Raw genomic sequence first — 13,481 nt, forward strand, 5'->3', positions numbered from 1 at the left:
CATCCAGGAGATTTCCAATGGCCAAGATGCAACAAGCTGTAATGTAGCTCAGCCTTAGTAAAACTAGCCTCAAGGATAGTTGTATCATTCATTGTCAATATAGGATGCACATATGACAACAGTAGCTATCTGTCTTGCAAACCTCACTTGAGGGAGCCTCCGGCTTGGCCAAAACCCGTTGAAAATGATCCACCATGAAATCCGCCAATTGACTTTTATTAACCGTCCACTTTTATTAACCGTCCATTTCCCACTATCGACCTTAACCCTTTTGATAGATACGGATTGCCTCGAGTGATGCAAATGCTTAAAGAACTATCTCGATGAACAACCTTTATCCATTAAAGCATACTGTCTTGATCTAACTTTCCATTTTTCAAGTTTCCTCCTGTTATTATGCATCAAAGAGGCTTTAACTGCAATAATTCATCTTGTTCCCACTGAGTAAGCCGTCTCGTGTTCTTAAGACTTTCTAAGGCTTGAGCAGTCACCTTGTCTTACTGTACTTTATCTCTCAACCGGTGCATGTACCACAAACCATAATCCTTTATGACTGCTTGGATCCGCATGACAAAACGATACCAAGCCACGTCCACATTGATAAACATATGAGAAATAAGTGGAGGAATCACCGCCTCAATCAAGTTTTGGAATTCCTTGTGCGAGAGATATGCATTATTAATATGCAACAATCGCTTAGTGGGAAGTGGGGAATGTGCATCCAATGCCTCAATATGGATCAAGAGCCAAAGAGGAAGAGAAAAAGAGCGATCAATCCTCATGTCACAAGCAAACATATCATATTGCGAAGAGCACAATACATACCATCGATCCACTAATCGTGCTCTATATTCCGAGCGAGCATTATGAGCAAAAGTGTAGCCCCGCTCCGAGGAGCGAGTACTGGCCCACAGATCCAAAACACCTGTGTCACTGACCATAGCATCTCAGGAAGAACGTTCTGAGTTCAAAGTTCAACATATGCAAATGGCCAATTGTATTGTCCGTGTTTGCCGGTGCATTATTAAAATCCCTGCACCAAAAAGCACGTGAACGCCAGGGATATTTGACCAAATCTTGCCAGAGACAAGATCTTTGTGCCGAGGCAGTATAAGCATAAATCCTAGCAAATTCCAAAATATTTCCTTGCACGAGACATTGAACAACCATCCAATGCCCCGCCGGATCATTATGGGCCAAAACAGGCTGCAATTCATGACACACCATCATTAAAACTCCGGGAAAAGAGCCGATACCAGCATAAGAAATCTAGAATCCCGCATAATACGATGATTGACCAATGAAATGGTGTTGATTATGCTCCTGTAATACCATTATATTTGCTTTACTTGTATATACATAGTGCCAAATTAGCTTCCACTTGTCATGGTTGCACAATCCACGCACATTATACATAAAACATCTAAGAGGAGAATGCATCTGTACAATATTTACAAGAGAACCACAAGGCACAATCATCAAGTAGGATTGCCCATAGGCACATCCGGCTCCGTACTAACATTTAATAAAACTGATGCCATATGCATCCCTTGCTGGGGATTTTGATACATCGGCAATGATGCAGATGTCGACCCAAGCAGAGCGTCTTTGTATGAATGAACCACTCTATCCCACGCTTCAACTAGCGACTTATGATCATGGGATGCAGATGCAAAAGTTCCACCACCTCTCCCGTCCAAAGTAGGTACATAATTCCTTGAGACAGGCGAAACACGAGGTTTTGCAGTTTTCTTGGGAATTTGCCAATCATCAGGAATCTGCCAGGTTGGCTTTACCTTTGGTATCAACCTTTGCAGCAACCACACACACACAATTGTGTTGCACTTGTGGAAATTCACATGTCTTTGGCTCATTCATTTTTGTTCCCTTGTAGGAAGAATATTGAAAGGAAACACTACATTCTTGCATCACTGCATATGGCTCATCCGCAGAAGAGGAGAGAAATTTTAATGTCGTAGGTCCCAAAGATCTATCCAACGAATCTTGCACCCGAAACCTGATACTCCAGAGGGAACTGGGATAACCAATCTACCACACTTGGGTGATTGAAAGTTTATTCCAGTTTCCTCTTCTTATTCACCCACACACATACCACAACAATACAGAAAGATGTCATAGATTACAGAATGTTATGTTCTTTCAAGTAGGAATGAAATAGGGTATAACCTTGCACAAATGATCGTATTCCAGTTCCGCCTTCTTTTTTTCAACAAATATGTCCCTATATGGGCTTCCAGCCTTTTGCTTCATGTTCTGTCTCACAAGGTTGAACAAGAATTTATCAACTTTCGACAAAATTTTCTTGTTCTTTTGGGCGCCATTATGACAACAAGAGTTACTTTAAACCGCAGGTACAAGTAAAGGATAATAAAATTACCTTGTTAAGGAGCTGTATACTTTCCTGCAAATCAGCAGAGACATGCAAACAAGCAGCATGTTCTTTCATAGCCCCTGGCAGGAACACAAGCTTGAAGGCTTAGCTATAAGACTGATCATAACAATAATATACAAGGTAAGCAATCGATCAAAATGTGCTACTTATTCACAGAACAAAGAGCAGTTGTGCTATTCCTTGCAAGAATTTTCTAGACATGGTGGATGTAATTGCCACTTGAATAGCATATCACTTTGTAGCACAAGGCCTGTCAATGGGCAATGTCTACGTATGGTTCTTGACCCATGGTATATGGGCGTTCCTATACCATGTTTTATACTTGATGTGCTTTTTCACCGGGGGGGGGGGGCACATTTACAAAAATTATCCATACAACATGCGTCCAAAGGGTATTAAGAAAATGAAGGAGATCTGATTTGGAATCTAACTTACTCGCAATTTGATCGATCGAATCATCGATTAGTCTAATCCAGTTAGCAACTTCAGTAGCATTTTGTGCTTCTTGAGTTTTTATTTGCAGTTTCAGCTCGTCGTTATCTTTCTTGGCACTCATTGTGTCCAGAACTTCCAAATCGATGATCTTCACTTACAAAGTGGATTAACTTGTGAGTAATTTAGGAGATTGTGTGCCAAGGAGCATGTTATAGTATCTAATTACTGGACATCTGTATCTATCTCCTAATGGCTTCAAAAAAAAAAAGCACAGGCAAGAAAAAAAATGGAAAATGAGACACACATTGCAGTTTCCAATTGGAAACTGATGATGGTAATAAAGCCACTGCTGTAAAAGTTAAATAATACAAAAGTGCTTGTGTGCTGCTGAATTAGCAGAGGGACCCCTTGCAGCAACTAAATTTTGATATGAAAATACCTGTCCAAACTTAAGCATCTGAACATCAGTAACACGTTGCTCCAAGTCCTCTATTTTGGATTCTCGAGATTTCCTTTCTCTTACAAGAGTGATGTGTTCCTTTTTGAGCTCCTTTTGGAGCTTTTTGAGTGCGGCGGTTTCAGTTCCATGGTCTTTGATAGTTTCTTTAAGCTCATTGATGACCGTGTTGCTGAATATGAGGGCTTGAGAAAGGTCATCAGGTAGCTTAGCATCAGGGAGATGCTCCAGCTGAAAATCACAAACGATTTGAATTCATACATAAGAGCATCCTTTTTAGCAAACCAACTGGTACGAGAAAACAAATCAGAGGCCAACTGGTAGGAGCTTATAACATGAAAAAATGAAGCAGAAACAGATAGAAGAGCTCACTTGGTGCATGTACAGTGTTAGAACTGCATCTATTTGATTCAAACAATTTTGCTTTTCCTTTTGGAAGTCTTCCATCTCTTTCTCAAGGCTTGCTAATGCTGTTTCAATGGATTTCTTTTTCTTCAATTTACTCTCTTTTTCCCTTTGTGCCACTGCATTGAGTTCAAAACATGAGATAGAATGGAGCAAAGTTCCTTGGATGCAAGACAAGATAGCACAAATTACTGCGGCTGATACCATGAAGAGAGTCTAGGGAACAGAAACAAGCAACCCAAAGAATCAGGTATACAGGAACTGAGACCTGTACTTATGGATCCCAAAATTTTTGTCCTCAATAATAAGATGTAATTCAATGCCATTTGTTGTCATTTATTCTCTCTTGCTAAGAATCTAGCAGATTTTCCTAAGGTAAACAAGGAATATTGTTGTATTTTGTAGAGACATCCTGTCAAATAAACCTTTAACTAGCTCAGGCATTAAAACAACCCACTGAGTCAGGTATAATAGAACTGAGACCTGCTTTTATGGATCCCAAACGTTTGGTCCTCAATGATATGAGTCAATTTGTGCACTGTGCATCTTTTATTCTCGCTCTCTATGTATATGGTTATGCATCCATTAGAGTTAAGAGCTCCATCCCCCTCATCCCTCATACACATGTACACACCCCTCCGTGTCAGTCAATTTTATTTTGTTGCAGGTTTTATTTCAGCACTTTTTTCCTTTTTTTGGGATACCCAGATGACACACGCATATGCCATGCTCTGTCTTATAGTCCGGCTTCAGGATCTAGAAGACGTTAATAAGTCGTTTTCTTTCTTCCTTTTTCTCTTGCTATGAAGGTAGCATCTTTTCCCAAGGCTAATAAAAAGAATTGTCTCAGTTGTGGGATGAAGAAGTCCACCCAAGCTAGTGGCCTTGACAATCATGCTAATATCTCCATAGCAAGATTTTCTCATTTCAGAAAAATTTTCAAGATTTGTGGGGACATGATCAACGAGAGCAACTAAGGAAATATCCTTATGCAGATCCTTTAAGTAAGTTGGAAACTAGAGCAGCAACAAAAGAATAGGCAAGCAGGACGTTTTTTACAACATAAACAAAAGGGTGGTGTACTACTGATGTGTGATATGTCACTAAAGTCCTAAGTGGGAGATTGCCGATTGATGCCTAGGTGATAAGCCACATCCTTCAAATCTCTTTATTGTCGAAAAAAGAAGATGAAGGAACACAAAATATGGAGAATAGAGATATGGAGAGGAATCACGATGCACATGTTTAATGTTACACAAAGGAACTTTCTGTAAGATGTTTTGAAATTTTGGCAAAGAGGAGCACTTTGCAAACAAAATTTTGAAATCAAATTTAGCGAAGAAGGTGCATACCATCCAGCAGCTTGTTGCTTTCTTGCAAGAAAGAGTCTTCAACTGTTCTCCTCCCTCGTAGTTGACAGACCTTCTGGTAAAGCTCTTGATCACAGCCAGGGGGGCAAACTTCAACAACCTGCATTGAGTAGTAAATTATCAGTTTATAGCTTCAGAGCTTGTTTGGTATAAAACTGCAGACTCTGCATTTCAGCATATGCATAAAAGTCACACGAAAACAAACCTCATCTTCATCAAAATCGTCTTCAGAGCCTTTTGAATCATCCATGTCCATATCCTCATCCAGATTTTCATCATCTTCGTCTTCCACTCCCTTGGAAAGTTTAACTTTTCGCAAATATATTTTCAAGAGAGCTTCCTTTGCTGGATGGTTTTCCCCAAGTCGTTCTTCAAACTCTTCCATCAGCTAATAAAGAAAAATTATTGTCATTTAGCCTGAAGATAGAAAGATTATCAACATTTTTTTGGAAAATACCAAAATGACCGCTGAGATAAAAACAAAGTACCACCATTGTAAGTGTCTCATCATTGAATATAACCAATATGTAAATCCTGATCTAAGCAAAATAGCTGTTAATGAGATAAGATTACAAACGTTCCATATTAATTGCATGACTAGTTTTTCATGAATATGATCTGCTTATCTCATTATCTCCCTCTGAGAAATTGAAGAAAGGAGGGGTCATGGAGTCTCGATCAATGCCTCCAGTGATGGGTGATGATGGTATTGATCTTTCACCGGATGATGGATGATAGACATGGCCCTGGAAGATTGGGGTGCCTCGCTTTGACATAGACCCATGCTGCGTTGGCATCTGATGCAATACATTTTTGGAGGGAGCTGCAGTAGCTATAGAAGTAGGTATGGTGCTACTGTTTGTAAAGAAGTCTATATGAGAAGTCTCTATCAACATATGAAGGTGGCTCTGAGAGGGTTGTTTAAGCTCAAGTAAGAGGACCCCGTGCATTATTGAACACCAGATATCACCTCCTAATCTTGTATAGTACAACTCACATGCAAATGTAATGCTCTTGTGTCTCCACCTCCTTGTTACAAGTTAGCAAATAAGATTTTATTGTTGGTAGATACCTTGTAGGGTGGGCATGCTGACAAAACATATGAGGAGAGGAAAACGGTGCCGAAGGTGTTCCATTTTTGTACCTGAAGGCAATGGAGGGCTCAACCATATCCTCTTCATATCCTTTATCATGATGTCTATCTAGCACCTTCTTCAACTGCAAGCCACGAAGATCCATTTCAAAGAAAAGACCAGGCTGTAGGGAGGAAGTGCGTCAATCCGACTCAATCTTCCTGGCACTATTCAAACTATGGGAGCTCAGCCAAATGTATGTATGAGAATACCAACATTGTGTGTTCAACTCTACTGCAAGCTGCTTGGCAGATAAAAGTGCCAAGTGTGGGTGTCTCTGTCCTGACAGCTCCCATATCCTCTGCAAGAATGTTGCGATTGAAACAAGGCCCTTATGACCATTGATGAATCACTCACGAAGGACAGTTAATTGGTTACAAAATCATGTGTGCTATCAAAGTGGTCTACCGTGGGTCATCATAAAAATCTCTCCCCAAGGCAACATGGCCTTGCAATGGCTCCAGTTTACATAGTAGGGATGAGGTTGCCATAAAAGTGACACATATAAGAGTTTTAGGGTGATTGTAACTTCATAAAATTGGATGCATGCACATTGTTGTACAGTTGCCCCAAGGGTTCATATCCTCATATCCCCCTCAGCCTCAGCTGCATGACTAGTAGGTACGAGCGATTCCCACATATACTTGATTTGAAATATTCCACCAACTCCAATCCAAACGTTAATTGAGCTCAAAAGATTCGCCAGATTTGTGTCGTGTTGAGCAACTTCTTTTTTGTGTTTTACCAGAATCCATTCTCAAACATCTATCAGCATAATAGTGATACAGCACATCCAAGTGCTGCTCAAGCCTTTGGCTGAGTTCCAAATGAGCACACTATCATTGGCATATAGCAAAAATAAGAGTTGAAAACTTAAAAAGGTTCTTGGCCAGGAATTCTAACACACAGACGTGCTTAGACATTGCATCGATGGATAACACTCCTAAGAGAGTGGGTGAGATTGGACACCCTTGCATCTGCAAGGGGTACCTTTTGGAGTGCAAACATCCTCACAGGGGGAACTAGCAGACATCTTTTTGCTGGATCCTCATTGATGCCTCTTTATGGTTGCCTTCCTCCCCTTTAATGTGTTGCATAATTCAAAGTTGGTGTGATATGTGCCCTGGTTTTCTCGGACATGTGTTGCACTCTTGTGAGTGGTTTCAGGGACAGCCTGTAGCAGAGGGACAACCTGTAGCATTGAAAAGTGTGTGGTGCTCTCTACGTTGGATGCTCCTTAGTGCAATATGTGTGAAACCTCACTCCAAACAGAAAGAAAACATCACACAGCAATGGAACAACAGCTCAAGCACAATAGTAGACTCAAAACTCACTGGAACTCAACAACTCATAGAACCATACAAAACTCTGGCTGGCGGCACACTCAGACCATACAAAGTGCATAATGATCTGATATCCGACGACTGGAGCGAACTACACACATGTACAAACATAAAGAGCCACCAACGGTGTCGCGTGACACATCCCAACCCTATGTGTCCGTGGACAAGCTACACCACAGCAAGGTTCAGTCAGTTCAGTCAAGTCTAGATTAGCAGTGATTTGGCACTTTTGTGAGTCTATAGTTCACACTTTATGGCAGAAGAGGCAGCAGGAGCTTCCCGCTCAACAGGCAACTTCTCAGCAGTAACCCCCCCCCCCAAGCAGTAGATCCTCGCCATCCTCCCACTTCCCTTGGCGTTTTCATCCACAACAGAACCTCAGCATTTCTGGCGTTTTAACCATCAGCACCCTTGGAAGCCAAAGCAAGAGAAGCAGAATTTGACCGAGAGAACAAAGAAATGCAAGCTAAGTTTGATCGCGAGAACAAAGCAATAAGGCAAGAGATGTTGCGACTCTTTTCTCGAATACAAGCACAGATGCAACAAGATTGGGAAAAGAAGACTCTCTCAGTCTCTTCTTCTCCAAAGCATGACACACAAGATTTGCATGATTGTGTGAAGCATGATGATGATTTGATTGACAAAGATAAGCATGATGATTTGGATGCCAATGACAAGCATGATGACTTGCATGATCAAGATGTGATTTCTCACAAGCATGATGATTTGCATGATCAAGAATGTATGCGGATTGTTCATGAAAAGTTGAAAAGTTTGTATGTCAGGAAGTCGTATTTCATGTCTCTTCCTTGGCATGACACAGTTTCTGAACGAGCACATGATAGTATGAGCACCAAGCATGGGCATTTCCATTGTGATTTGCCACAGTTCAATGATTTTGATCAAACAGAAAAGATTCGATCTCATTGTTTGCATGTGTTTGATGAACGGGTTGTCACTCCATCTCTATGTTCATCTACATTGCATACACACTCTTTAGAGAAGACACAATTTTTTTTCCTTCACTTTACATGGAATGGGTATGCTCATGGTTTTGTGTTGGAGATGGTTTCAGGAATTTTCAGCCATGGAGATTCTTGAAGACGAAAGAAGCAGGACTCTAGACGAAGTTGAAGCATCAAAGGAGCCACAGAAGACTTTGAGTCGCTTTCGGCGCGGCCCAAAGAAACAAGCATTGCAGACCTTTATGAAGTTCAAGTACCGCTCGGCCCACACGGCAGAGTTGGCCGGCGAAGAGTCCCTTCCAAGATTCCGGATGTTGTTGGCGATCTCCCTCGACGCCATACAGTTCGGTACCAGTACCTCACTTTGAAAAGGAGGGGATGTCACATGACACATCCCAACCCTATGTGTCCGTGGACAAGCTACACCACAGTAGGGTTCAGTTAGTTCAGTCAAGTCTAGATTAGTAGTGATCTGGCACTTTTGTGAGTCTATTCGTAGACCGTGCATGCCCAGTCACTTAGCATAGATGCATATCCTCCGGTTGCACACAACATGATCATCGGAATTCCCATCAGAATCCATTAGCATCAGTTAGGGGAATTTTCCAGTGCATTTAGCCTATTTAGTGGGATTTTCACTTATTATTTTTAAGTGACTTTCCTACAAAAGTAGGTAGGGCAATTTTGCTAAGTTAATATATGAGCAAAGCGCAAACAATCATTCCGTTGCACCTAACAAACGGCTAGCAAAATATCCCAATCCAGCTAAGCCTATCTCCAAACTGCAGTGGTGGTGATCTGGCTATGGTATCCACCAGATCACCACCTGTATCACTGCCACGTGTCATTGCCCAAGCCAGAGTCCGTTGAGTGTGAACTCTAGACCAACTGTGACTAACTGCCTGTCTTGTGCCTACAGATTTCCCGCCATAAACCAACTCCAGACTAACTAACGTACAGATTTCCTGCCACAAGACCACTCACCATCTGGGTGAAAGAGAACACTGAAACTGTAGAATACTAAGAGGAAATATGAACCAATTTAGGTATGCGAGCTGAACAAGGCAAAGGTAATCCAATCCATGGAAAAATGCAGATGCCAAATGCAAGCGTGCAACAGGGAGACTGGGGTGGGATCTACAAGCAGCCGGCAAGGGACACAATTGAAACATCTACAAGAACTTGGCGAGGATGTGGGGGTGGGTATGGGCTAGGGTCAATACGAGTGAGCTAGGGGGTGGTTAGGGAGTAGAGATAACAAGGGGCTAGGTAGGGGCGAGGGGGGGTTGGGGGGTGGGTAGGGGCGAGAGAAGTAGGGGGTGCACACACGCACAGAGAGAGAGAGAGAGAGAGAGAGAGAGAGAGAGAGAGAGAGAGAGAGAGAGAGAGAGAGAGAGAGAGAAATGATATGAATGTTATATTAACGTCTTCAAAAGGCCAACGTGACCTATGAGACCAGAAAGTTACAATGTGGTGGATCTGATACAAAGTCAGAGTAGCAAGATGACAAAATGACAAAATAAAATACTATGGAATCCTAAACTGCTGGGTGTGGACTAAGCAGCTAAACAACTAGCTGGGATAGCTAGATCACAGGAGATCTCAACACCACTACCAAAGGTGGCAAGGTGTATTCCTTCATATTTCGAGTAGGGATGGGCATGATGCTTTTGGTTAGAGGTTAAAATGTATAGTTGACTTCCTCTAGCAATTCACTGCTCACTTAAAAGGCCTTTTAAAATTTAGAGGTTGGTTCAAAGTGGGCATGGCGAACTTTCCCACGCTACAATTCCTCCTCGAGCATCAGTTTCAAACTCCCCCTTCTCTTCTTGTAATCACAATAACCATAACCAAAGATGGCAGTACCCATTTGTGTTTCAAGTATGGATGGACAAAAAACTTTCGATTGGAGTTGAAAAGGTATAGTTGACTTCCTGATGGGGGGGGGTCGGGAAGGGGGGGCTGCTCAAGAACTGTGTACAGAGATGATTTATACTGGCCCCAGGTCTCTGTAGAAGTGATGGCAGGGGGGGGGGGGGGGGGGGGGGGGGGTGCTCATGAAAGAGCCTCCATGCCTCACGTGAGTCTTGACTCAAGAATAGCTGGTATAGATCCTGCTCTAGGCGAGCCAAAAATGCCCTCTTCTTCCGCCGCACTAGGCGTCGGAAGTCAATCTGTGACTGCTTGAGTGATGTCCCCCAAAAGCACCTCCCTCTAAAGTCTAGCTCTAGTGTCCCGACATTCCTCATCATACCAACTGCTCTGGGGCATGCTCCCCGAACAACGTCTCTGCTCAGGCTGGGTATGTGGGTATGCCTCTACTGCTGCATCATGTAGTGTCTGTGTCAGTATAGTAGTAAGCTCCTCCAGAGGTTGCCCTGGCTCCTCTATGCACAGGAGTTTGTAGATCCCATCTATGTATACAGAGTCCGTCTCCCGCGTGAAGGTGTAGCGAGTAGGGACTGCTGCCCGTAGCCTGTGTGCTACACTAAACTGAAAAGAAATGGTCAGCGACACAAGAGCATGATCCACTGCCACACCAACAGGTCTGGGTCCAACCATGAGGTCCTGGATACTAGAGATGAGGCTCGGTTGTGCCATGACATAATCCACTGTGCTGGCTCCATGTCTGTGCGGAAAGCATGTAAAACCCCCCGGAGTGGGAAATCTCTGTAGGCCATTCAAGATGGCCAATCCATGTGCAGTCCCCATGTTTATCAAGTGTCGTCCATACTCAGTGTGTTCTCCATCCTGTGATAGTTGGATAGGCCCGTCTCTGCAACATCCAACTCTCTCAGCATCTCCTCCAAAGTATCATAAAATACTGTCTGATGATGGGCAGTCCTAGCATAGAAATCCCCTAGAATGATGATGTCACCATCTCTAGAGAACTCCCATATGTCATCATCCAGAATAGAGAAGGGGGACTGTCCTCTGGGTGGTGCATAAACAGACGTACTCAGGGGAAAGTAGCAAATAGCAATGTAAAGATATCTGCCTGTCTCTGCTCTCAATCTCACCCACATGTACCTAGCTTGCTCATCCCTACGGGCTATATGTATCAATGGTTGCAACTCCTCCTTGAATAACATTGTCACTCCTCTTGAGCCTCGCCCTCTGTGCTCTGATCGTGTCTCCTGTCTACAAGCTATCTCCCATCTATATCCACTAATATGCGGCATAGATTGCCCAGGGGCTTGATGTGTCTCAGAGTAGAAGACGATGTCTCTTCCTGTAAAACTATCCTCAAAAGCACCCACATCAAGGCGCATAGATGCATTACAATTCCAGGTGGCAACTTTGAGTGTGGTCCCATAGGTCTCGCACCCTCATGTGGAGCGCCGCTCTACAATCACCACCTGGCCATCTCTGTAGAAGGCCGTCTTTCCCTTCTCCCTTGCAGCTTGAATCTCTGGCATTACCTCTCTCATATGCGCAAACTGTGTGAGAGTGAGGTCATCTTCAAGGAATATGCCCGTTTTCTTTAGTGTAGGGCGCTTCTTCAAGAAGTCCTTCTTTGCCTCCATGGATGGGAAACGGATGATTAAAGATCTCCCCATTGCCTTGTGTCTTCTTCCCTACCCTCCATGCCTTTGTATGAGTAGCCTCACTACCCATCATGCGAAGAAGTTCTTCGACTTCCCCTTCCACATCATCTCGGTCTTTAAGACTGGAGATGATCTTTAAGACTGGTTACTCTTATATGCAAGGCTCTAGTTTTCCTTCGCTGCTCTTCTTCTAGAGTCATGTTGATGATTGTAAGAGTGGGGACGGATGTGGTTTCTTTCCCTTTCCCTTTCTTTGTGACTTCTACCCATTTCTCCGCCTCATCCGCCTTCTTGTGTGTCTTCGTGATCACATCCATCAACGAAGATGTCTTTACCACCTTCTATTTCTCCTCCTTTGTGATCATCCGTACCTGCTCCTTGATGACCTTGATCTCGTCTATCACCGAGGGCTGAAATTCCCCTTCTTCCCAGTCCACCGCTTACTCTATCCACAAGCCCTTGCTTGAGAGCTGTGACCTCTTCTCTAAGTGCTTGTGAATCCGCCTTAGATGCTTGTAGCTCTGCGTGCAAGTCCTCTTTCTCCTTCTTCCATTGCGCGCCTTCATTGAAAAACATTTGAAGAAGGTTGGCCTTCTCTTTCCACCATCCCTCCGTTTCTGCTTTCCATTCTTTCATCTCCCTTTCCATTTGTGTTATCCGCTTGTTTGTAAGCACAAAGGTTGCCTTCGTATGGGGCTTGCATACTGGCAAAATGATCATGGCCTCCACTCGCGAAGCGCTCATGGCCTCCATTGGCGATGCGGGTATAGCTCGATGCTCTGGCTCGGCTGAGTCCATTAAAGAGAATCTATGTCCGGATCTATAGTGGCAGGCACACTAGAAAAAGGAGTCAAATAGGGTTCGCAGCACCACGGCTCACCCTTCCTCGCATACAAAGATGTGAGCTCGAGTCCCATTCGAGAGACCAGCTGAAAGCCTCAAAAATGTCTCAACACTCTAGATCAGCTGAGACCACGCGGAGAGTCAATGATCCACAACCCACAGTGGGTGAATGCACGACCACAGCCCACTGCAGGCATCAACCATAAAGCAAGATGTAATGGAGGGCCTTGCACCTACTGTCCTGAATCCGAACCTGTCCAAAGCTCTCCAACATACACCACATAGCCCCCTGGATTGAGACTACCTGCGAACAAAAGGATACCCCGCAGGGTGTAGGGAATGTACCACGCCAAAGATAAGAGAGCAGCCCCAGCGGGGTCTGCTCCCGTTCCAACACCTATAGAGGAAGGAAGACACACAGCCCCTAGCTGGGTTGGCTTGCGGTTCCAATAGGCCCGCTCAGGGCTCTGACTGCCACCTGCATGCAGCACCCTCTGTGGGACTGCCTCACTGCCTGCGTTCGCAATGGAATAGTAACTGTGTCAACCTCCTAGCCTGCGCGTTACCAG

General features: G+C 43.7%; 1 protein-coding gene across 3 annotated transcripts in view; it reads right to left on the reverse strand.

Annotated features, from left to right (window-relative positions):
• LOC147428061 (cilia- and flagella-associated protein 44-like) overlaps positions 1-13,481 on the reverse strand; it is a 250,945-nt gene that overhangs the window by 10,299 nt on the left and 227,165 nt on the right. For 2 of the 3 annotated variants that reach the window (XM_086497688.1, XM_086497687.1), the window contains 7 exons: positions 5,286-5,468; positions 5,063-5,180; positions 3,678-3,829; positions 3,288-3,536; positions 2,849-2,996; positions 2,399-2,472; positions 2,188-2,274 (listed from right to left, as the gene is read on the reverse strand). In XM_086497688.1, coding sequence (XP_086353814.1) covers positions 2,188-2,274; positions 2,399-2,472; positions 2,849-2,996; positions 3,288-3,536; positions 3,678-3,829; positions 5,063-5,180; positions 5,286-5,468 — 1,011 coding nt within the window. Of the gene's footprint in view, positions 1-2,187; positions 2,275-2,398; positions 2,473-2,848; positions 2,997-3,287; positions 3,537-3,677; positions 3,830-5,062; positions 5,181-5,285; positions 5,469-13,481 lie in introns of those variants that run through there. The other variant, XR_015186080.1, reaches the window with a different exon arrangement.

This window comes from Adiantum capillus-veneris, chromosome 23 (assembly GCF_014529385.1).
Source record: "Adiantum capillus-veneris isolate H3 chromosome 23, ASM1452938v2, whole genome shotgun sequence".
NCBI classification, from domain to species: Eukaryota; Viridiplantae; Streptophyta; class Polypodiopsida; order Polypodiales; family Pteridaceae; genus Adiantum; species Adiantum capillus-veneris.